Source organism: Cetorhinus maximus, chromosome 1 (genome assembly GCF_964194155.1).
Source record: "Cetorhinus maximus chromosome 1, sCetMax3.hap1.1, whole genome shotgun sequence".
NCBI classification, from domain to species: Eukaryota; Metazoa; Chordata; class Chondrichthyes; order Lamniformes; family Cetorhinidae; genus Cetorhinus; species Cetorhinus maximus.
Window position 1 is genome coordinate 208859446 of NC_135879.1, and position 23637 is coordinate 208883082.

The window sequence follows — 23637 nt, forward strand, 5'->3', positions numbered from 1 at the left end:
GTAAGTGGGTTGCCGGGTCAGGGGTTAGTCGTGTCAGGTTGGGGTATTGGTCAGGCTGAGTCAGGAGGTGGGGAGGGTAGTCAAGTCGGGTCAGGTTGGGAGGGGTACTCAGGTCAGGGGAGGATAGTTGGGTCAGGATGGAAGGTTGGGAGGGTAGTTGAGTCGGGTTTGGAGAGTAGTTGGGCGGAAGAGTGGTTGGGCGATAGTTGGGATAGTGACAGAATCACAGAATTAGTTGTTTGGTGGTACAGAACTTGAGTATTGCTGGAGAAAGACATTTTGTCAAAGCTTTTCATCTTGCACTCATCAGGACAATCGCAAGAATACCAATGTCAGGGGAAGCAACGACTTTATACTGTATGACAAGAGAGTGCTGATTCATTAGCAAGTGGACTCTGATTGATACAGGTGTGGCCATGGAGAATGAACAGGTTGGAAACGTTTGACAAAATGTTTTTTTCAGCAATACTCAATCACAGAATTGTTACAGCACAGAAGGAGGCCATTCAGCCCATTATGTCTGCACTGGCTCTCCAAGTGAGCAATTCACTTTGTTCCATTCCCCCGCCTTCTCCCCATAGCCCTGTATATTCTTCCATTTCAGATAACAGTCTAATTCCCTTTTGAATGCCCCAATTGAACCTGCCTCTATCACACTGTCAGGCAGTGCATTCCAGATCTTAAGCACTTGCTGTGTGAAAAAGATTTTTCTCATATCGCTTTTGCTTCTTTTACCAATTATTTTAAATCTGTTTCCTCTTGTTCTCGATCCTTTCATGAGTGGGAACAGTTTCTCCCTATCTACTCTGTACAGACCCCTCTTGATTTTGAATACCTCTATCAAATCTCCTCTCGGCTTTCTTTTCTCAAAGGAAAACAGTCCTAATTTCTCCAGTCTATCTTCATCACTGGAGTTCCTCATCCCTGGAACCATTCTGATGAATCCTTTCTGCAGTGTCTCTAATGACTTCACATCTTTCCTAAAGTGTGATGCCCAGAACTGGACACAATACTCCAGCTGAGGCAAACTAATGTCCTATACAGGTTCAAAATAACCTGCTTACTCTGGTACTCCAAACACCTATTAATAAAGCCTAGGATACTGTGTGCTTTATTAACAGCTCTCTCAACCTATCCTGACACTTTCAATGACTTATGCGTATACACACCTAGGTCCCTCTGCTCCTGCACCCACTTTAGAAAAGTACCCTTTATTTTATATTGTCTCTCCGTGTTCTTCCTACCATAATGAATCACTTCACATTTCTCCGCAATGAACTTCATCTCTCGCCACTCTATCTATTTCACCATCTTCTCTATGTCCTTTTGAAGTTCTAAACTATCTTCCTCACAGCTCACAGTGCTTCCAAGGCCAGGAGTTTTCCCTCATCGGGCAGGCTCGGAGGGGGCAGGCGGGAAGCTGACCACCATCCACAAATCGGGGCCGGACCGCAAATTCATGCTGGCAGGCCAATCAAGGGCGGCCCAGCATGAAACGCACATGGTAGCGCTGCCTATGTTGGGGGGGCGGTGGGAAAGAGCTCAAGGTCACACATGCGCGCGGGTGCGTGCTGGAAAAGCTCCCTAAAGCACAGAGCTACCTCAGGGAGATGAAGAGTTTTGATCGCTAAAAATAAAATTTTTTTAAATGTTATAAAACATGTCCCCTCCTGTGGCTCTGTTACATGAGCAGGGACATGTTATTAATGAAATGTTAAAATGTTTATTTTATTTTTATTTGCTGTTGGAACCTCATCCTGCCCGTGGATGAGGTTTCCTAAAAAATGCAAAGGCCACTTGGCCAGTCCACCTGCCCACCAACCGTAAGGTTGGACAGGCAGCAAAAAATTTATTTCAATTATAACTTTAATGGCCTTAATAGGCCTTTTAATTGACGGCAGGCGCGTTGCCGACTCCTATGTGCACGCCCGCCGACAATTTTAAACCCTTATAGTGTATGAATTACCTCCTCTTTCACCATGGCCTGGGTAGCATCTTCATCCTTGGTAAAGACAATACCTCAGCAATGCCCTCTGCATCCATTCACAAATCCCCTTTTTGGTCTCTCATTGGCCCTACTCCTCCTTTTACCACCCTTTTACTATTTATGTGCCAATAGAAGACTTCGGGATTCCCTTTTATGTTGGCTCCCAGTTTTTTTTCATACTCACTCTTTGCTTTCCTTATTTGCTTTTTTACCTTCCCTATGAACCTCCTGTATTCTAGAGATGGGCAATAAATGCTGGCTTAGCCAATGACATCCACATCCCATGAATGAATACATTTTTTAAAAATCAGCCTGGTTCTCAATTATATTTTCTACCTGACATCTGTCATATGTACATTTTTTCTCCTTTATCTTAATTTCTATCTCTTTTTTCATCCAGAGAGATCTGGCTTTGTTTGCCCAACCTTTCCCTTTTGAGGGAATATACCTTGACTGAACTATTTCTTCTTTGAAAGTAGCCCATTGTTGAGCTACCATTTTCTCTGCCAACCTTTGACTCCAATTTATTCTGCCCAGATCCGTTCTTAACCCATTGAAATTGGCTTTCTCCCAGTTAATCATTCTTATTGTTCTTTGTCCTTTTCCATAGTCAGGTTGGGTTGGGGTGGTAATTAGGAGGTTGGGAGGTAGTCACGTGGTCCAGAAGGTTTGGCTCGCTATTTTCAGAAGAAACCTATTTCAGGTTACATTTGAATGAATCAATATGATCTGATTCCACCATCATCATAGACAAATAGTTCCGTAGATTGACCGATCACTCGTTGAAACATTTGCCCCAATATATTCAGCAAGTGGAGAGGATGTGGGTGAGGCTGAAAACAGCCAAAGAACTCGGCTGGGCCAGGGATTCAGCCATCCTTCCAATTTTAATGGCAGGTTCTCATTAATGGCTTGAAGGTTGTCTCCTGCCCACAGCTGACCAAACGGACAGCCTGGCCAGTGGGCAGGAGAAAATGCCTGTGATAGGAAGGCACAGGCAGAGACTCTTGCAGACAGTCATCAGCAATCAGAAGCGGGGAGAGGTCCGTGATTAGGAAGGGTGGAAGTCAGGTTGCAATTTCGGCTGGGGGAGGTTGGCAATCGTGGCTGAGGGAGGTTGCTGACAGAAGCTGGGTGAGGTGAAAGGCTTCTTTGAGAAGTCTGGGAGGAGCACTCCTGCACCTCCAGGCACGCAAAGAGCACCAAGAAAGGGGATCGAGCAGCTGCCATTCTCTGCCCCCAACCACCGCCACCCCCCCCACCCCTCTCTTTGACTGATGAGAATCCCAACCTCTCGCAAACCCATGCAACAACATTAAATTTTAAATTCGATTCCCAATGGCAAAAGGGAGCCCAATTTAAATATGTTATTTAATTGTCCTGCCTCTCCAAGTGGGACACCCAGATTCCCCAAATTATGCTGCCGTAAAAATTGTTCACACCAGAACGAGAATTTTGAAAGATAATATGATTCTTGTTTTTTTACAATTCTAAGTGTATTCGGTCACTGCTTTCCAGGGCAGTAGAAATGGAAGGCAGGTAAACTAAAAGTGAATCTTCTGAAAAAAGGCAGCAAGCAAGTGTCTGGTGGGTTGTGGTCACATTGCACATATTTGACCTTTCAATCGCCCTCTGATCCTCTCCCGTCCAGACGTGGACCAAGTGTGGGGAGGTTAATATTGAGACCAATGTTTTCACAGATTAGTTTTGAATTTAATCACCCACCTCTGTTTCCACTGGTCTGGACAGCCAATCATGGTTGACGGTATATAGTATCTTATAATCACATCAGCTCTCAATCTTCTCTTTCCAGTGAAAACATTCTGCAGTTCGTGTAATAGCTGCTCATAACCAATCCCTCCATCCCCTCAATCATTATGGATTCCCTTTTTATATCCTCTCAGCAATCTACTTTCTACTTTTGTACTGAGGCAGCAAGAACTGCACACAGTGCTTTAAGTTATACCAATGATTTATAAAGTGACAGGAATTACCCCACCTTTTTTTTCAGTTCAAAATTGGCCTTTTAATACATCCTGACATCTGATTTGCTTCACTCACTACATTAAATGTTGCTGCAATATCATCAATTCATTGTCAATCAGGAGCCCCAGATCTTTTTGATTTTACAAAGAGGATAATCAGGTGAGGACAAGGTTGAATTTAAAAGCCTGTTAGTTTAAAGCGGAGGGAGATAAGGGCTGTAACTTCCGATGGAGTGGCAATTGAGTTGGATTGTCACCGCACTCAAAAGTTCTTACCCTGAAATCCAGGTGATCCTATCTCGCCCGAACTTCCGACTCAGGCCGGACGAGATCTAGGCAGTGCAGCGCATCCCTGGGGCCTAGTGTCGAGGGCTGTAAAGTCAAAAGTAAAAAGCCAAGCCCCCTTTTTACAGCACCTGCTGCTGTAAACTAAGTAAGTTTAAAGGTTCAGGGAGTTTAAAGGTTTTTGACAAGGTAAGTGTATAAGGTAAATGGGTAGGATCTGGTGGGGGCATGGGGGGTGGTCGGCTCAGGCCTTGGGGGGGTGGGGTCAGGTGGGATTCGGGGGTTGGGGGAAGTCCCGAGGGGGCGGAGTCCCATGGGGGGTGTAGTGGAGGGAGGAGGGTGTCCACTGCGAATTTTTAGGGGTGCTGGGGGAGACCGTGGAGGGGTGCGGTGTGGGTCTGTACGATAGTTACCCAGAAGTCAGGAGTAGTTTTAATCCTTCTAACTTTTTCTCTGTAACTATTGATGGTTACTGTCAGAACCATCCAAAGTTTGCAGTTCCTTGCGGGGGGGGGGGGGGGGGGGGGGGGTGGGTTTCGTTCCCCAGTGCATCTTTGCGGTACCCCCCTCCCACCCCCACCTCCCCCAAGAGGCCCTGGAGCTCGGAAGTTAAGGCCCAAACGTTTAGACAGTTCTAATGGATTTGGATAGAATGGGTACCAACTAGACAACATAATCCAAAGTATTTAATAAAAATAATCAAACTAACACAACACAGTAGCTATACAGCATTTTTTATCTTTCACATATGTCTTCCAGGTACATCAAGCAGATATTGTTTTGCCCTCTCCTAAAAACTATAGGGCATTGCAGGATTGATTTTAGCTTTCAGCCAGTTGCTATTTATTATTTGTACTCATTGTGACATTCTTAATAAATTGGAGGTATATTACAGTTATATTGATTGTTTTTTACCTCCCCCATTGAATTTTAATCTATGTCCTCTTGTCCCCACATAGCTAAAAATGTATATAGCCTTAAGCCTCAAAAAGAGAGAACTTGAGTACTTCTTCCTTGGGAGTTACAATAGATCATTTCACATTAACCTTTACTCCAGTACAAATTTCACCTCCGAGATCTTTCACTAAAGCAAATTAAAACTGAAATGTCATTTCTTTTTTAAAAAATTACATTATTTTGCATGTACCAAGTGAATCAATTTTGTTTGCAAACCAGTGGTAATAATAACTCTGAAACTCTGGCACAAGGGAGGCATTGGGAAAAGCAGTTGTTATACTTCATGATACTGTACAGTCAGTCATACATGCAATTGGAACACTTTTTTACTCTAGGAATTTGTGCAGGTGACAAATTTATGATTTGGTTTCAAGTCTCCAGGCAGACTAATTATAGTGGTTTGTCCTGAATCCCCAAGCCTTGATGCTGAAGAGTTCTAAAATCTGGCTCGAGTGAAGCTTTGTGTCTGATCCTTGATTTTTTTATTCTTTTTTTTTCTCTTTTTAAATATTGTTGCAAGCATTGACAATGCTTGGAACTGGCTTCCCCCCTCTGCCCATTTTCATTTGAACCCAGTGATACCAGTGAACAGCCTAAGAAAAGTCAGAAGGTTGTGGGTCCACATCGGAGAGTTGAGCATGTAATCTAGGCTGACACTTCAGTGTAGTTCTAAGGAAATGCTGCACTATCAGAAGTGATGATTCTGTAGATGAGGCATTAAAGTGAGGCCCTTCCTGCCTTCTCAGCTGGATGTAAAAGATTCTGTTCCAAGAAGATTAGGAAATTCTTCTTGCTGTCCTGACTAAATATTTAGCCCTCAATCAAAATCACTAAAAAGGGAGATTATCTGCTCATTATCTCATTACTGCTTGTGGGACCTTGTTGTGGGTAAATAGGCTGCCACATTTCTTACATTGTAAAGGTAATTAAATTTCAAAAAGACTAAATTGCAATCTTCCACAACACTTCCAAACCAAAATTCTGATCTCAGTACTCCAATTCTTTCCTGACCATGCCCTTTAGTATACTTACTGCCAGCTGCCCAACAATCCTGGACACCCATTTCAAACAGAGATGATTTACACCAGATGCTATCCATGCCAGGATGGTGGGATATGTGTGTGGAATAGACATCCTCAAATTAAAATAGAGTGCTTTCACATCCACTGGAATCTCTGCTCCTTCCACCTTCATTTCCCTCAGTGTTATTTGATCAATCCTGTCAGGTTCCAGCAGTACGGCCTCCTTTAGCTGAGCTAATTTTTTTTATACATTTCTTTCATTTATGAGAATAGATTTTTCCTCAACTTTAACTAATTCAGGATTTGAATGAAATGAAATTCATTGTAGTCCCAGAGGAGCATAGAGAGAGGCAACTGGCAGTAAGTTTAACCTGAGGGTCACCACACTTCAAGCAAAGGGCAAGGTTAAGAAGGCAGGGTCTTCATGGATGACCTCAGCCAGTACAAGAATTCAACCCACACTGTTGGCATCACTCTGCATCATAAACCAGCTGTTCAGTCAACTGAGCTAACCGACCCCCAGGATTTAGCTACTCGCCAAAATCCTTCTCTTATGTAAACAACAATGATGTGAAGTGCTTGTTAAATATCCATTTCCATTTTAGGTAATTTCCTATTAGGTCACTGCCCTCCCCTTCCTCTTAGGTGTCCCTCCTTACACTTAATAACTCTTTTTACTGATACATTTGTAGAATGCTTTACTATACTTATTAATATTTATTGATCTCAGACACCACCTCCTTGTTTTCCTTATCTCTCTCAACCTTCTTCCATATTCTCCTATATCTTTAATCATACCTATAGGGCCCATATGCTCTCATCTTCAATTATAGTTTGCTTCTAACCTCTATTTCTCTATGGAGGTGAAACTTGAAGTTCTTTCTTTTTTAAGTTATATATTCATTCTGTCAGTAATTGGTTTGGAGACACGAGTTGGAATAAAGGAAACATTTTCTGATTGGCGGGCTGTGACAAATGCTGTTCCCAATGGATCTGTACTGTGGCTTCAGTTTTCCACCCTATACATTAATGACTTAGATAAAGGAAGAGAGTTTGCAGGTCACACTAAGTTCGGAGGCACTATAAGTTTGTTTAGATGGGAACTGAAAGTTATTAGAGCCATAGACTATATGAGAAGGCAAAACTTTGACAGATTGAGCTCAAGAATTCAAATGTAAGATCATCCACTTTGGGTCTGAGAAAGACAAAGCAGAATTTCTTCTTAATGATGAGTTATTAAAAGCTGTCAAGGAGCAAAGAGACATAGGGGCCCAGGTGAACAAAACTCTTAAAGCTGGTAGAGAAAGTTATGAAAAGGGCAGGGGGGGAGGGACAGTCTTAGAATTCTACTTAGAAAATTGACCTCCTATGTTGCAGTCTGATCTTTAAAAATAAAATACCCATTACTGATCTATTTTGAAGCTTTTCTCCTGGTAGAAAAGGGAAGATACCACCATGAAAATGGTGGGCAATGACTTATTGCCCTATTTCCACTGTCTCTGTGGCCATCACATTCCTCCCTAGAGCCTACTGCTGAGTGGCTGGAACTTCAGAATAAATTTGGCAGTAAGCCCTTTTAATATGCAAACTCTAGGCTCATATGACATACACAGGACCCCATGTTAGAGCAGCATTGAGCAGATAATGCATGGCACAACTTTGCCCAGTATGTACTGGTGATCCAGCTGAAGAGGAGCACATGTTAAATTTTACAATACTTTTGTGAGCTCTGGAGGACCAGCAGAGCTCTTCTGGACTGCAGAAAACTGGCCCAGTCTGCTGTCACTCCAGATTCATTCCCCATCCTGCCCCTCCACTGAAATAGGATTCCTCTCCACAGGACCTATTTTCTTTTGGCTTGGAGGCTAGCTGGACCATCTGATATTCTGCTGCCCCAGAGCTTTCCAGAATGTTTATTTGTATCTTGCACCCCTTCAGCCAAATACTAATGAGGCCCAGCCCCCAAAACTGACTGGGCACTCCATCGTCACCATCGGGAGGCCAAGTTGCACTAAATAGCTACCTCATTATGTATGCTTGGCTGAGAGCTCAAACATCTATTAGAATAACAGAATACCTGCTCCTCAGTGAAAACATTGTTTGATTGACAGCTCAAGCTCTGATCTCTGGGGGCAATTTCACAATGTTTGTTGACATAAGTAAACATTTTCAAGTGTTTGTGGTTTGTGGTTTTTGAAACTGATTGACTTTTTTTATTAGCTTGCCATCCAGACTTTTTTTCCATAGGAGAAAGTGATCAATGGCTTACATTTTTCAGAGCATTTTTTACATAATATTGCCCTATATACTGTGATGTTCATTGGTTGTAGAAAGAGAATAGTGGGTCAATGGGAATGGAATTGCCACAGCCTGGCATAGGGGTGGGTGGAAGGGCAGAACCTGCATAGGTTGCAAGAGGGGCCTGAGGGATGGGTAGGTGGGGTGGGGGGGGGCATGAGGTGACATTGACAGGGCACAGGGAGTGTTTGGAGGGTTAACTGGTTATAAGGGATGAGGGATGAAGGGCCTTGCAGTATTTTTTTTGTCACTGGGGCAAAGTCCCACAGTAATGTGGCTGGTGTTTTAAACACCCCGCATCCACCCCCGCAGCCCTTGTGGCTGCCTCCGCACCTCTTCCCCAGTCAGCTGATCCAACTCCGGCTTGCATCCAGCCTGCAGCAAAGAAGATCCCGCTTTGGTTGGCACTTTCCCCCAAAGCTGGTGGGCCGAGCCAGGAATTTTCCCCAATTTCTCCTAACCGCCTTGAGGATAAAAATCCAGGCCTCTGTCTCCTATGGTCCTGTTTGCTTATTTCCCACCTTCAGGAGATCACTCTTCATTTTCCTAAAAGCTGCCCTGTTCCAATATGATTACCTTTCAAAATGGATTTCAGTAGGGACTTTACTGTCTTCGTGGCTGAAAACTGCTCTCCTTGGAAGTTGAAATCACCAGCAGATTGTCTGCACGAGTTGGAGGATAAGAAATGGCAATCGCCATCTCCTCCCTTCAACGTCCTATTAGTATCTATGCCAATGGAACTTATGCAACCTCAAACAAACATTTTTTTAAATTAATACAAAATGTTCTTTTTTTCACAACTTTGAAACTTGACTTCCAATCCTGCAACACCAAAGATCTATTATAGGAAAACCATGGCCACTGACCTATTCTTAGCCTCCAGTGATTATTTAAATGGTATTACTGCTTTGTAGCATGGCATCTAAAATCACACTGGGAATTCAGCCCTTAAATGTTTTCTTGGAAGTCAGAGGGAATCAACACCAACTCTAAAATGACACGTTAATTTCTTCCAGAAATGTAGATTAAAATCCATCCATATTTAGTTTGGGAGGATATTTATTCTGCTTTCTAGTTTGCCTTGGATATTTATATTATTCTTAAATGAAAACATGTTTGTTCACTTCAGACAACAATGTCAATTGAGCAATCAATGGATTAACTGAGCAAAGTACTGCTTGTAAATTTGTCACTCTACTGTATGGATGACCCACTATTTGGGTCAGTGACAATCCAACACAATTTCTATTCACTCAGCTGTGGTGGAAGGATGTCTCAAGTGCAGAAAACTCCTTAGACAAACAGCAATATCTATTACATAGCACAATTGCTAAACTGAAGTGGAAAGAATAAATGATCAATTCCAGGTACAACAAAGGTCAATTTGAAAGAACCTCAGGTCAAAATATTAGCCAATTATATTTTTTCAATATAAATAGCCTGACAAGGATGACCCTTTCCCCCTCTCACATATACCACGAACACACAGATTTCTTTGCCCTATCTCATTGGCTCTGTCTTGAGGTCACTGAAACTGAATTTGATGAAGCTCTATCAGCAATTCAAACAGACTCCATGTGGTTAAAAGAAAGAGGTTTCTATACTTACTCTAGAATTTGCCACCTCCAGTGAAACATTCTGAGGGGGTGCACCGGGCACTGCAAAAACACAAGAAAAATAGATAATTAAAGGGAAGGAAAAGAAATCACCGAGCAAGTTATACTTCATAATGAGCTGTATTTTTAATTAACTGATCCATTGGGTTAGAAAACTGTGGGAATTCCCCCACGCTCTGGAATTTAACTCCCAGCATGGAAGCCAGCCTGATTGACTGAGTAAATCCACATCAGTGGGGGGATGGGTAGAGATCTTGAAGGGGTCTGATGATTGTGGGTTGAGTCAATCAGTGGGAGAAGGGAAATGGGTACCGATTATGTAGAGGGGGAGGGCAATGGATAGATTGGGGAAGCGGTGAGTGTCGATGCTGGGAGAGGTGTGTTGGGGGAATGTGTGGGGTGGAGGGGGGCAACAATTGGGTGGATTGGCATTCCCTGAAGGTCCAGAGGGGGGGCTAGAATTGGAGACCTGGTGGTGGAAGGGGGAATCGGATTCCTGGTGGTGGAAATGTGAACTGGAGACCTGGTGTTGGGAGTGTGAATTGAAGACCTGGTGTTGGGAGTGAGAATTGGAGACCTGGTGGTGGTGGTGGGGGGGCGGTGAGGGAATTACAGGCTCAGGGGATTCATGGTGGGATCAGGTGCCTCAGAGGTGAAGGTGATGCTGGGGTGCCCAAACGCAAAGGCTGGCACCTGGATCCAGAGCTATCAGTGAAGGCACTCACCTCCTGAATCCACCAATTCTTCAACTCAATGAAGCTGTCAGGTTCCCCTAGTCATTGAGAAACTGAATGACAATAAAGCTGCCAGTCTCATTGTCATACTTAAAGTACCAACCCATTTCTGTGAAGTGGGTTGGTTGACCTCCTTCCTTCTGGTCTCAGTTGAAGTTGAAAGCGGACAGGTTGGTGGTGGATTTGGGTCAGGAAACAGACTTTTCAGACTTTAACATGTTCTGATAACTATTCACTTTGTGAGTTATAGACCTTAGCCCCATTCTTAAGCAGATGTCTGTCCAGGGCGTTAAAATACTGATCAACCATGTGCTGAGTCTTGAGGTTGCCAGGTGTTACAAATGCAATGTTTTAAAAGATGATTATGTTTTGGGCTGTCTTTTTAATTCAAGGCAAAATGGAATAATGAGGAGAGTAATGTGTTCTACAAGTTCTGCCCAATGACAAGCCTGTATGGCTTGGTCACCATGGAGACCGTGGCCCAGATTGAGACTTACCGAGAGCAAGGTGCAAAACATTCACAACTGTAAACAATGGCAGGAGCAGCTGGGCTGATTGCAGACTTTCTGTCTTTGAGTTCTTGGACAGAAAGAAAGAGAGAGAGAGAGAGGGAGAGGTCTCACAGAGACAAAAAAGCTGCAGTTGGTGTGGTCAGTAGGGAGGAGAAGGCTGCTAGCCCTCTGCAAGCTACCAAGTAGAATACAGGTGGGAAAACAGTGTCTGGTTGAAGAGACACATTCTGTGGTAATCTAAAGGCTCTGGAAGATTTGTCCTGGTGAGGCTGGGTGAAGGAATCACCTGAGTGGGCATTACTGTTGATAGTTGGTTCAGAAATTCTCAGAGGACCAAGGGAGAGGACCTTTGATGGTCACTGGATGTTGTTCATTAGTGAAATATGGAGATGCGAACCCACTGGAAACTGGGAGTGATTTTATACCATTTCTTGAAAAGACTGTCATCCAGGGAGAATGTGCTGTAAAGTATATGTATGCAGCATAGGCTTATTAGTTGTGTTAAGACATTAATAAGGGTTATCATTTCTATAGTTTGGAGTATCAGTTGCCTACTAAGTAATGTTTAGATTATTTGCTTTTAGTTTGTTTGTTACAGTAAAAGTCTTAAAACTTGAAATCTTGTCACGCAATTCCTTTAAGTTGATCACTGAGAATTAAAAAATCTTTTAAAAAGTTATCAACATCAACAGGGATTGTAATATAAATTAAGTTTTTCTTTATAATAACCTAGGAGTTCTATATTATTTTATCACAATTCAGTACAAATTAGCCATGCATTTCTGTGTGTTTTGGATTTTTAAAAGTGTAAAAGATTTCAGATGTTTATTTCTCTCATCTGTCAGGTATATGTTTTTCTTTTAGCTCACTGCCCTCTCTCTTTTGATCCCCAGTGAAGCAGGTTGTAATTAATGAAATATCTCAGCAGAACGACTGCCAATTAGTCTGCATGAAATTCAGGAAACCAAACCAGAAGTCAGTTCACAAAAGAAATGACCACCAATAGAGAACTGGTCAATAACTAATTCTCAGAATTAAGCAACAAAGGAAAGGAGGCTGAAGAAATGAAGCTATAGAGCTAATTGACAAAAGAATACCGAACAGCAAGAACTAATCCTCGGCACTAATAGACAACAAGATGATAGAAATAATCTTCAGAAGGAGGCTGCAGAAGAGAATGGAACTGTGTAACAGGATCAAGAAAATTAAGTCTGTAAGAAAAAAACAGATAAAGCAGCGATAAAACAAGACAAAGGCTGAGAGGACTAAGATGGCAAAGCTAGTTGGCAGAGCCAGCTTTTAGAACTCTGTATCATCAGCATGTTATGAAGCTAGACAGATGGTAGATCATGATGGCGGGATAAAATGACAGAATATGTAACAATTACATGAGAACTAGTTAACAATCTTGTTGACATGAATATCAACACCACAACCTGATTCAACAAGGAAACAACATTGTGTGACAATGAGTCAACATATCTAACTGATAGGACTTAATGAAAAACTGGTTATCATAGAATGGATACGACACAAAAAGAGGCCAAAATAAAAACAAAAAGCTAAAAGCTACTGCGGATGCTGGAAATCCAAAACAAAAACAGAATTACCTGGAAAAACTCAGCAGGTCTGGCAGCATCGGTGGAGAAGAAATCAGTTAACGTTTTGGGTCCTCACGACCCTTCGGCAGAACTGAGTATAGTTAGGAAAGAGGTGAAATATAAGCTGGTCTAAAGTGGGGCGGGGGGCGGGGGGAGAGAGAAGTTGAGGGTGGGGTGATTGTGGGGATAAGCAAGCAGTGATAGGAGCAGATAATCAAAAGATGTCACAGACAAAAGGATCAAAGAGGTGTTGAAGGTGGTGATATTATCTAAGAAAAGTGCTAATTAAGAATGGAAGGCAGGATACTCAAGGTACAGCTCTAGTGGGGGTGGGGTGGAAAGACTAACAAAGTTTTAGTTTTAGATTTAAAAATAATGGAAATAGGTGGGAAAAGAAGAATCTATATAAATTATTGAAGAAAAAAAGAGGCCAGTAGTGTTTGTGCTTGCCCTCTGAATAAGCACTTCACCTCGTGCCACTCCCCTGCCTTTTCCCCGTATCCCTGCAAAGTTTTCCTTTTCAGGGGTACAGAGAGTTTATATCATATTCCTGATGCATTCCTATCACCACCCCATCATCCCCCACAATTTTTACTTGCCTCAATTCACACACAGGAAAGCTACCCACCCTAGAGAAAATTCATTTCAACTGGGGTTTGGCGTGGGAGTCAGTGTCAAGCCATGTAAAAGAGACCCAGCGATTAAAATTTCCCAGACCTTGCTATCCACGGGGGATGAGAGAGGATGGAGGGGCAGGTAGTTAAGCGCCTGCTTCAATCCCCTGCCGTTCCAGTTCTGACAAAAATCAAGTCCACAGAGTTTAATAGACGAATGGTTAGTGGAGGGATGGTTAGCGGAGGGATGGTTAACAGAGGGCATTTTAGCTGAGGACAAGTTAGCTAAGGTATGTTTCCTGTGGAACCAATTCCTAGCTTTCAGGAAAATAGCGGGAAAGAGAAACAGTAGAAGTAAGGAGAAAAGAAAAGTTCCATCCACAGCAACGCCCTACCCAGTGATGTGCAATTTTACCATCGAGCCTAATTGTCTGTTGTCTCAAACGGTCAGATGACTTATTGCTTTTCAACAACCTCATGTGGTCCCCTTAATGATGGCTGGTACGGCAGACCCAGATAAACTGTGGTACATGCTCCACAAGTCTCTGCTAACTTTGGCAGTGGTGTCATGAAATACAAGTCAGGCCCTGATTAACATATTCAGGAAGCCTAATGCCTGTTTCAGGCAGGGCCCTCGGGTACTTGGGCATCGCTGGCTGACAGTTTGGGCAGCTCCAGGAGAGGTTAGACATAGAGCACTGATTCCCAAAATTCTTCTCCCACCTCCCCTGACACACTTTTTTTGCCTGATGAACTGAGGCAATCTGGCTCAATTTCTCCCACTCAAGCGAGGGGAGGTGATGGCATAGTGGTATTATCCCTGGACTAGTAATCTGGAAATCCTAGGGGTAATGCTCTGGGGAACCTGGGTTCAAACCCCACTGGGGCAAATAAAAATTTGGAATTAAAAGTCTAATGATAACCATGAAACCCATTGCTGATTGTTGTAAAAAAACCATTTGGTTCATTAATGTTCCCTAATCCCTTCAGGGAAGGAAATCTGCCATCCTTACTTGGTCTGGTCTAGCCTACATGTGACTCCAGGTCTACAGCAATGCAGTTGACTCTTAGAAGCCCTCTGAACAAGGGAAATTGGGGATGGGCAATAAATGCTGGCTGATCCCATGAACAAATAGAAAAAAAAATTGCAATGGAATACCCAGCTTGGTTCTATTCTTACTTGTTTGCTTTCCAGAGGAATCACTGGATAGAGATCAGAAGCAGGAACTCCAGTTGAATTTCAACTCCCCAGACCACACTAGCATGACACAGGACAGCAATGCAATTGTCCCACTAAGTTTTGCCCCACATAGCCCAAGATTCCAGGCCTATGTCTCACAGCTCCACAGTAGAAATGACCTTTACCAACTGAGCTATCAAATCATTTTATGGTAATTCCATTTTTGCCATTATTTCTAAAATAGTCAAATAAAATTTTTGGCTCACATAAAAATTAAAATTAGTAAGATACTGGTAAGTCAAACAAAATTCTGAAGTAGTTTTGTTGAGCCAGTGGAGATCATACTGTTGAATTCTTATTAATTAATAACATTCCATCATAATTTTTCTGTAATATGTCGTGAGTTGTAATGAATTTTAGCTCTGACGAGCTCATTGGCACTTTTTTGCCACAATGTTGATAGCTCACTACTTGACATATGACAGACTAAATGCAATCAAAGCTTCCCCCTCAGGTTAATAGGAACTATTTCAGTGAACAAACAGACAGACCATGATCAATTTACTTGACTGAACAGCAAGCAGCTCCAGAGATCTTTTCACTGATGAAATATTCTAACTGATCTAACTCAAAAGCAGGCAAGGAAAGACTTGGAAGTGATAACGTTTTCAAAGCACTGTTGTCTGCTGAAACTGCTCTGACCTCACTGTACTGCCAGCAACAATACTATATGGTAAATTAGGTGGCACTAGAGTACTCTTTTGACTGCGTACTTAGCTTCCTCATACAAGCCCTTGATGCATCTCTCTTATCACTGGCCTGTAGAGATCTTTCCCCGCAATCAAGGAATGCCCAATTAATTCATAAAATTAGGTTACAAATTGAACTTGGACATTTGCAGCTGTTTGTCTGCTGCCACCTATGATACGGAATATACTTCATTCTGTAAACAGGACAAAACCTACAACACAAGAATCAAAGTGATTATAGAACCTCTGACCTCCACCTCTGACATGCAGTGGCAGCAGCGTATACCTTCTACAAGATGCACTGCAGCAACTCACCAAGGCTCCTTCGACAACACCTACCAAACCCATGGCCTCTAGCACTTAGGACAAGGGCAATGGATGCGTGGGAACACCACCACCTGCAAGTTCCCCTCCAAGCCACACGCCCTCCTGACTTGGAAATATATCACCGTTCCTTCACTGTCGCTGGGTCAAAATCCTGAAACTCCCTTCCGAACAGCACTGTGGATGTACCTACACCACATGGACTGCAGCGGTTCACGAAGGAGGCTCACCACCACCTTCTCAAGGGCAGTTGGGGATGAGCAATAAATGTTGGCCTAATCAGCAATGCCAACATCTTGTGAAAGAATAAATCAAAAAATAAGAACCACTTTCGGAGTTAAATCATCTGGATCCTCATGCTGCATGGGTTTAACAGTTTGTCACCTGCTTTGTCCCTGCATGATCCGTGTCCCAAGCTAAAGTTGGTCCTTTTGTACCTCAGATGCTGATTTCATTTCCCTCCCCCTTGCTCAAGCTGTATCTAAAGATGTAACCCTGGCCTGATAGATGTCTTTTCAAGCATGAAAGGGAGATGTTTCCACGAAGGGAGATGTTTCCACTTCTGGAACGATTTGAAATTAAGGGCCATAAAACAAGGTAGAGGACAAGAGGAAACAGGAAATGAGAGAAATTTTCCACATAGCGTGCTCAATTCAGACTGTCTGATGTAGAATGAAATGGCTGGTAACTCCCAATCCAGGCTTAAATTAAAATCAAGGCAGCCCATTTGATTCATTATTTTCAGTCTCTCGAGAGGACAGTGTAATATAAGAAGTTGGGGCATTCTCGCAAAGTACTTCAATTAAATCAATTAAGCACTCAGCTTCATTTACAACCCAAGTGCTCCTTATTAAGTGAAGCAATCACACACACACACACATACACACACACACGTATACATGTTGCCTGATTCATGATTGCTTAACAGAGATGACATCACCTCCATTAGCCCAAATACTTTCTGAAAGAAGGACCCTTATGGTAGCTGGTAGGTGAAACATGTCTTGCATTTTACACTTATCCAATGCAGTTCTATTGCTCACCTAGTAATGCCCAGTATATTGTCACTGGTACTTTCAAAAAAACTCATCCTCAGGTCAGGAATGTGCAGTGATTTAGGAAATGAATGCAGAGGCCAAGAGAATAATGAACTTAGTTTCCATTCTGGAATATGTAACTTTTGCTTTTATCACAAAAAGATGAGATTCAGGGTATCTATTTAGATTTAACTAATCAGTTGGCTATAACTATCCAATGGTTCATTGAATATATAGTGCCCAGTTTGGCAAACAGCAAAAACTTATTTTTATATAACATTTCACATCCTAAAGCATCCTAAAAAAGTGAACATCAAGCATGAATTAGGAGAAGAATTAAGGGAGATGACCGACAGCATAATTAAAGAGGTAAAGTTTAAGAAAACTTTTGAAGATATAGATTTAAAGGATGGAAATTTCTAAGTCTGGGAGCTTTGTTGCTGAAGATTGTTTCACCCATTGTGAAGTGGAAGAGCGGTGATCAGTGTTAAAAGAGCAGAAGCATATGGGAATGGAAGGCTGGAGAACATTGCTGAGGCAGGAAGAAGCAGAGTTACGGACAGATTTGCTGATGACAAAGATTGAGACACTGGGTAACCGGAAGCCAGCAAAGATCAGCGAGGACAGGCGTGGTGGGCGTGCAGGATTTTCATAGCCACCAGATTCCAAGAGGAGGATGGCAGGTAGTAGCCTGCATCCTCTTGGTCAAGTATCCATTCTCATGGACCCACATGAACACCAGCGTTGCTAACCCTCTCCTTGCAACCATGTACTTTAATCTGAGAGTAAGCTCTCAACCGTTCTGTCAACCATTGTCCTGGTCCTTAGAAGGATGATGAAGGCTCGGTAACATGTGTCCTTGTTCGGAGGAGGTCTAAACTGGACAAAGGCGTTCCAGCATCACACGTCAGAAGGCACAGCCTCTTGTAATATCTCAGTAGCATCGCAGTTGCCATAGCAGCCTAGTAGAGGCAGGAGCAGTTCCACAGTCCTCAGCGCACTCGTAGCTGTATGCCTTCAGTCTGACAAAGCTCCTCAAGGAGATCCATCTGTCAAAATGGGACAGCACATTCTGTGTCACCTCAATGGTGTAACTGAAAGGCCATACTTGGGGCAAAGCTGCCAGGGATGTTACGCAGGTCTAACCCCATTGTGATATCACCTAGTCCTTTTGCACCCCCTTCTCCTCCTCCATCATATTAACATCTGTCACTCTCAGTTAGGGATGTGGTCATGCATTCACCCTGACCTTTCCAATGAGTTGGAGCACCTGAAGATTACAAAGTTCACACAGTCAGTCTGCTCTCAGGACCAGCCCTGGCCTTTGCCAGCAGCAAAATGCAAACACACCATGAGCCACCCAAGGTAACACTTTCTTGATTATAAAGATCGCTCATCAGGTCTATTACATTCTGGGTTGCATCCCATTGGTACCCTCAAAAGTGCCAATGGCTACCATATGCTCTTCCAGGGTGTGCTCCAAGGCTCCTTTGATCACACCACATGACCATTTGTATTTACCTTTAATGACCTCAGTGAGGGTATAGGTGAGGAGCTCACCTGTACCCTCAAAACGTGTGGCTCAGCTCTGCATCCCTACATTGTGACGAGATTTTTCTGGCCGCAATGCAGAAAACTGCAAAGCTGGAAAGGCAGAAGGGTCAGAGCTCTGGCACTTAAATGTGGAAAGGTGCTCACACTTCTCACTGAGCTGAGCATTTGTGCACTGAGAGAATCGGAAACACACAAGGCAGACAGGATCACACATGATCTCTGAGTAAGATTTCATCGATAGGAAATCCTGTCAGGTGACAGTGAGTGAGTGGAGTGCGAGGATCTATGCATTTACATTCTCCATGCATTTACACATGTCTCGCTGGACACAAGACCTTCACCTCACATTAATGCAGACAAGATGGATGAATGCCTAGGCCTCAATCTTAAACAGGCAAGAGTGAAGAATACATCAAGCAGCACACCATGTGAACGAGGTTCCTAACACAAGCAGGCTTGACATTAAGAACGAGGCATCAATGATGTTGGAAATGATATGAGAGCGCACACACACTGTGGGGAAATGGAAGCTGACAACATGAACTAGAGACACTGGTTTCGACATCTGTAATAAGTGGCGGTAGGGGACCATTGTGTCACACCTGATGGACAACAACACAGCCGATCATAAAGAGGGGGCATACACAGAAATTGTGAAATGGGTGGTATTCTATTCACAGAATGGGTGGTATTCTATTAGTGCAAAGTATACAACATGTAGTTATCACCTGTGCCACTATTGTGCTCCTAATATTTCTTGATCTTCCTAACCCAACTGCTATGTCTTGGTGCTCCCCTGACATCCATAGTGAAGGTGGAAGCATCCTACTGACTGCTACGCCCTGTTGTCTGTGATGATTTAGGCGGGCATCCTCTGGAGGCTCGAGACTTGGAGGGCCCCAGCCTGCTTTGGGTCTCCTGCTGTGGGGCAGGTGCACCCTCCTCAGCCTGTGGAGGTGGAGATGATGATGTTGCAGGAAGAGGGGATTGGGATCAGCTGGACAGTCCCGGAGTTACCCTGGGTGCAAGGCCCAGGGGTGTCCAGATGCTTATCCCCCTTCCTATGGGTGCCTAAGGGCCCGTGGCTGCCTCCTTGAGGAGAAGGGTTATCTGGAGTGAGATCGAGTTGTCCCACCACCCCCTCCTCCTCGCATAGCCACTGATGGATGCCACCAATGCCTACGCCAATGAAGTGCAGCTCCTGGCACGGTGCAGGACCTATGTCCAGGACCAAGGTCTCCATGGCAGCTGCCATCCTACCAGTGTTGACCTCGGTGCATTGGCATGCCAGCGCTATAATCTCCACTAAACACAGGCAGACTCCTCCATCGTCCATTGCAATCTGTGCAAAGCAGCAGACAACCCTTCCTGATATCCCCTTGACTGTCACTGAAGCTCCATCAACTAAGTTAGGACCCAGTCTGGAGGCTCATCATCGGATTCGGACTCAGCAGAATCCTGGCCTCCAGCAGTCTTCTGAGTGCCATCTACCTTGGATGTCCCTGCCTCTGCCTGCTGTGGACCAGATTTTGTGTTGTGCTCACCAGGTTGTGACCCAGAACTATAAATTAAGCAGAACTCCAGAACCTCACATCCTACATCATTTACCGTTGGTTGCTTGCATTTTTAGCATGACACTTCTGTGGTGCCATTAGCTTAGAGACTATCACATCCCATGCAGCATTTCACAATTATCACCCAAATTTTACAAATGTTTTAATTGACATATATTCACAACTTCTAATCTCTCAAAAAAAAGCTTGCCAGAATCTAGCTAATTTTGGAGGTGCGCCTTGTTACTCTGTGTTCCTAGAACCTCCTAAAATCTCATGTCTTCTCCCAATCTAATTTTCTCCAATGAAGCCAAATGAAACTCTGAAAGTCTTTCTTTATAGTTAAAGAATATACACTCTCTCTAAGTCTTTTCTTTCAGAAAGTCAGATATACCAAACAGATATCCCAAATGTGAGCTCATCACAAATCAATGGAAAGTTATGATATCCTTTGACGTATTGTTAACTATTCTAATATATAACTATCTTTGCAATAAAAGTTACATATTGACTAGAAATTTTCAATTAATCACACCTATTTCCTGGCTCATTTTTCTAATACCCATTCCATCATAATGTACACATATTTCATTTTCCTTTTTAACACTATTAAGGTTAGAGTTAGGCCAATTAAAATTGAATGCAAGAAACAAATTAAAAGCAAAAGGCTGTGGGAGTTTGGAATCCATCACTAAGAAATTGAACCAATTGATGTGTTTTAAAGTTGGGTACTTGAGAAGTACATGGCACTAAGGGCTATGGAGTTGGAGTACAAATTGAGCTCTAAGAAATAGGACTACTATGGCTAACAAAATGATGGATCAAGCTGAATGGGTCAAATAGCATACCCCTGTGCTGTGTTTCCATTTTTATGAAATGACATAAATATTGAGAAGACCAAAACCATTGTCCCCACCAAAAACTCTGTTCCCCAGCAATGGACTCCATTCCTCTCCTTAGCAACTATCTGAGACTAAACCAGGCTCTCTGCAACCTTGGTATCATATTTGATCCTGAGTTGAGTTTCTGACCACATATTCACATCATTACTAAGATCATCTATTTCCACCTCTGTAACATTGCCCAACTCGACCACTACCTCAGCTCATCTGCCACTCAAATCTCCATCCATGCTTTTGTTACCTTTAAACTTCATTATTCCAAAGCAATCCTGGCCAGTGTGCCACATTCTACCCTCCATAAATTTATCACCCAAAACTCTTGGTACCTATGTCTTAATTTCTACCAAAGTCCTATTCACCCATCACTGCTGGGCTCATTGACCTATACTGGCTCCAGGTTAAGCAGTGCCTCAATTTTAAAATCCTCATCCTTGTTTTCAAATCACTCTATGACCCACCCTGGCATTATTTCTCTAATCTCAGCCAGCCCTACAATCCTCCATGATCTCTGCACTTCTCCAATTCTGGCCCCTTGAACATCCCCAATTTTAATCACTCCACCATTGGTGGCCCTGCCTTAAGTTACCTGGGCTCTAAGCTCTGGAATTCCCTCCCTTAACCTCTGTGTCTCTCTACCTCTCTTTTCTCCTTTAAATGCTATGACCAACCTTATTGTTTTCTGCTCTAATACCTGCTTATATAGCTGAGTGTCAAATTTTGTTTGATAAAGTTCCTTGAAGAGCCTTGGGACGTTTTACTAAGTTAAAGGAGCTGTATAGAAAAAAGTTGTTGTTGGTGAACATTGGTGACTTGGCCACATTCAGCTATGTCTCCGTCTCCGACTCACCCCACGTGGATTTCAACTGAAATTCCATCCCTCTTGTTTCGAACCCACCCAGGATTACAGGTATCTCCGGGACATATAACGTTTCTCGGACTGCTGTTCCCGTCGCATTCTGAGATCCACACTCAGTGCCATGTGCCACCATATGAACACACTCGACCTCTCCCTCCAGCAGCACCGCCGCACCCTTTTTCAAAGCTGCGTGTGCCCCCAGTTTCATTTTATTCTTCGCCTCATCCGACGCCTCAACAAGAAACTTTTTCTCTTTCTCTCAAGTGCTAAGGAACGCAAGCTCCAACAACTCATCGACACCAACACCCATCTGGGACCCTCCACCCCTGCTTGTCCCTCCGTCCCCACCCCATCTTCCAATCCCAGCCCCAGCTGCGTATTCACTATACCCCCTGACCTTCCCCTCTCCGATGCTGAACTTTCAGTGCTCAGCAAAGGACTTAGTTTCATACCCTTACGCCCTCATCTCAATGAATTTCGGGCTCGGCACGATGCTGAACTCTTCTACCGCCATCGTCCTCCGTGCTCACTTCTTTGGGCAGGAGTCCTCTCCCCGTTCAACGGATCCTTTTACCCACCTCCAATATTCTCCCTCCACCTGGACCCCTCCCTCTGGATTCTTACCTTCTCTTGATCTTTTCATTGAGAACTGTCGGCGTGACATTAGCCGTCTCAATTTCTCTGCTCCTCTCACCCATTCTAATCTGTCTCTCTCTGAACTTACTGCACTCCGTTCTCTCAGGTCCAACCCCAACATTGTCATCAAATGTTGTTGTCTGGCGCACTGACCTCTACCTCGCGGAGGCTGAGCATCAACTCGCAGACACTTCCTCCTACCTCTCCCTGGACCATGACCCCAACACGGAACATCAAGCCATTGTTTCCAGGACTGTCACTGACCTCATCTCCTCTGGAGATCTTCCTCCCACAGCTTCCAACCTGATAGTCACCCAACCTCGGACGGCCCGCTTCTACCTCCCACCCAAAATCCACAAACAGAACTGTCCTGGCAGACCGATCGTGCCAGCCTGTTCCTGCCCCACGGAACTCATTTCTCATTATCTTGACTCCCTTCTCTCTCCCCTTGTCCAGTCCCTTCCCACCTACATCCGTGATTCCTCTGACACCTTACGTCACATCAACAATTTCCAGTTCCCTGGCCCCAACCGCTTCCTCTTCACCATGGATGTCCAATCCCTCTACACCTCCATCCCCCACCAGGATGGTCTGAGGGCCCTTAGCTTCTTCCTTGAACAGAGGCCCCAACAATCCCCATCCACCGCTACTCTTCTCCGTCTGGCTGAACTTGTTCTCACACTGAACAATTTCTCCTTTAACTCCTCTCACTTCCTCCAATAAAAGGTTTGGCTATGGGTACCCGCATGGGCCCCAGCTATGCCTGTCTCTTTATGGGGTATGTGGAACATTCCTTGTTCCAGTCCTACTCCGGCCCCCTCCCACAACTCCTTCTCCAGTACATCGATGATTACTTCGGTGCCGCTTCATGCTCTCGTCGGGACCTGGAAAAATTTATTAATTTTGCTTCCAATCTTCACCCCTCCATCATTTTCACATGGTCCATCTCTGACACTTCTCTTCCCTTCCTTGACCTCTCTGTCTCAATTTCTGATGATAGACTGTCCACCAATATCCATTACAAGCCTACCGACTCCCACAGCTACCTCGACTACAGCTACTCACACCCCGCTTCCTGTAAGGACTCCATCCCATTCTCTCAGTTCCTTCGCCTCCTTCGCATCTGTTCTGATGACGCTACCTTCAAAAACAGTTCCTCTGACATGTCCTCCTTCTTCCTTAACCAAGGTTTTACACCCACGGTCGTTGACAGGGCCCTCAACCGTGTCCGGCGC

At 43.8% G+C, this 23637-nt stretch overlaps 1 protein-coding gene across 1 annotated transcript in view; it reads right to left on the reverse strand.

Moving 5' to 3' along the window:
* Nucleotides 1–23637, reverse strand: part of dcc (DCC netrin 1 receptor) — a gene marked incomplete at its 5' end in the record, with an annotated part of 921129 nt that overhangs the window by 276113 nt on the left and 621379 nt on the right. The window contains one exon of the mRNA XM_078539210.1: nt 10143–10192. Within this exon, the coding sequence (XP_078395336.1) occupies nt 10143–10192 (50 nt within the window). The remainder of the gene's footprint in view (nt 1–10142; nt 10193–23637) is intronic.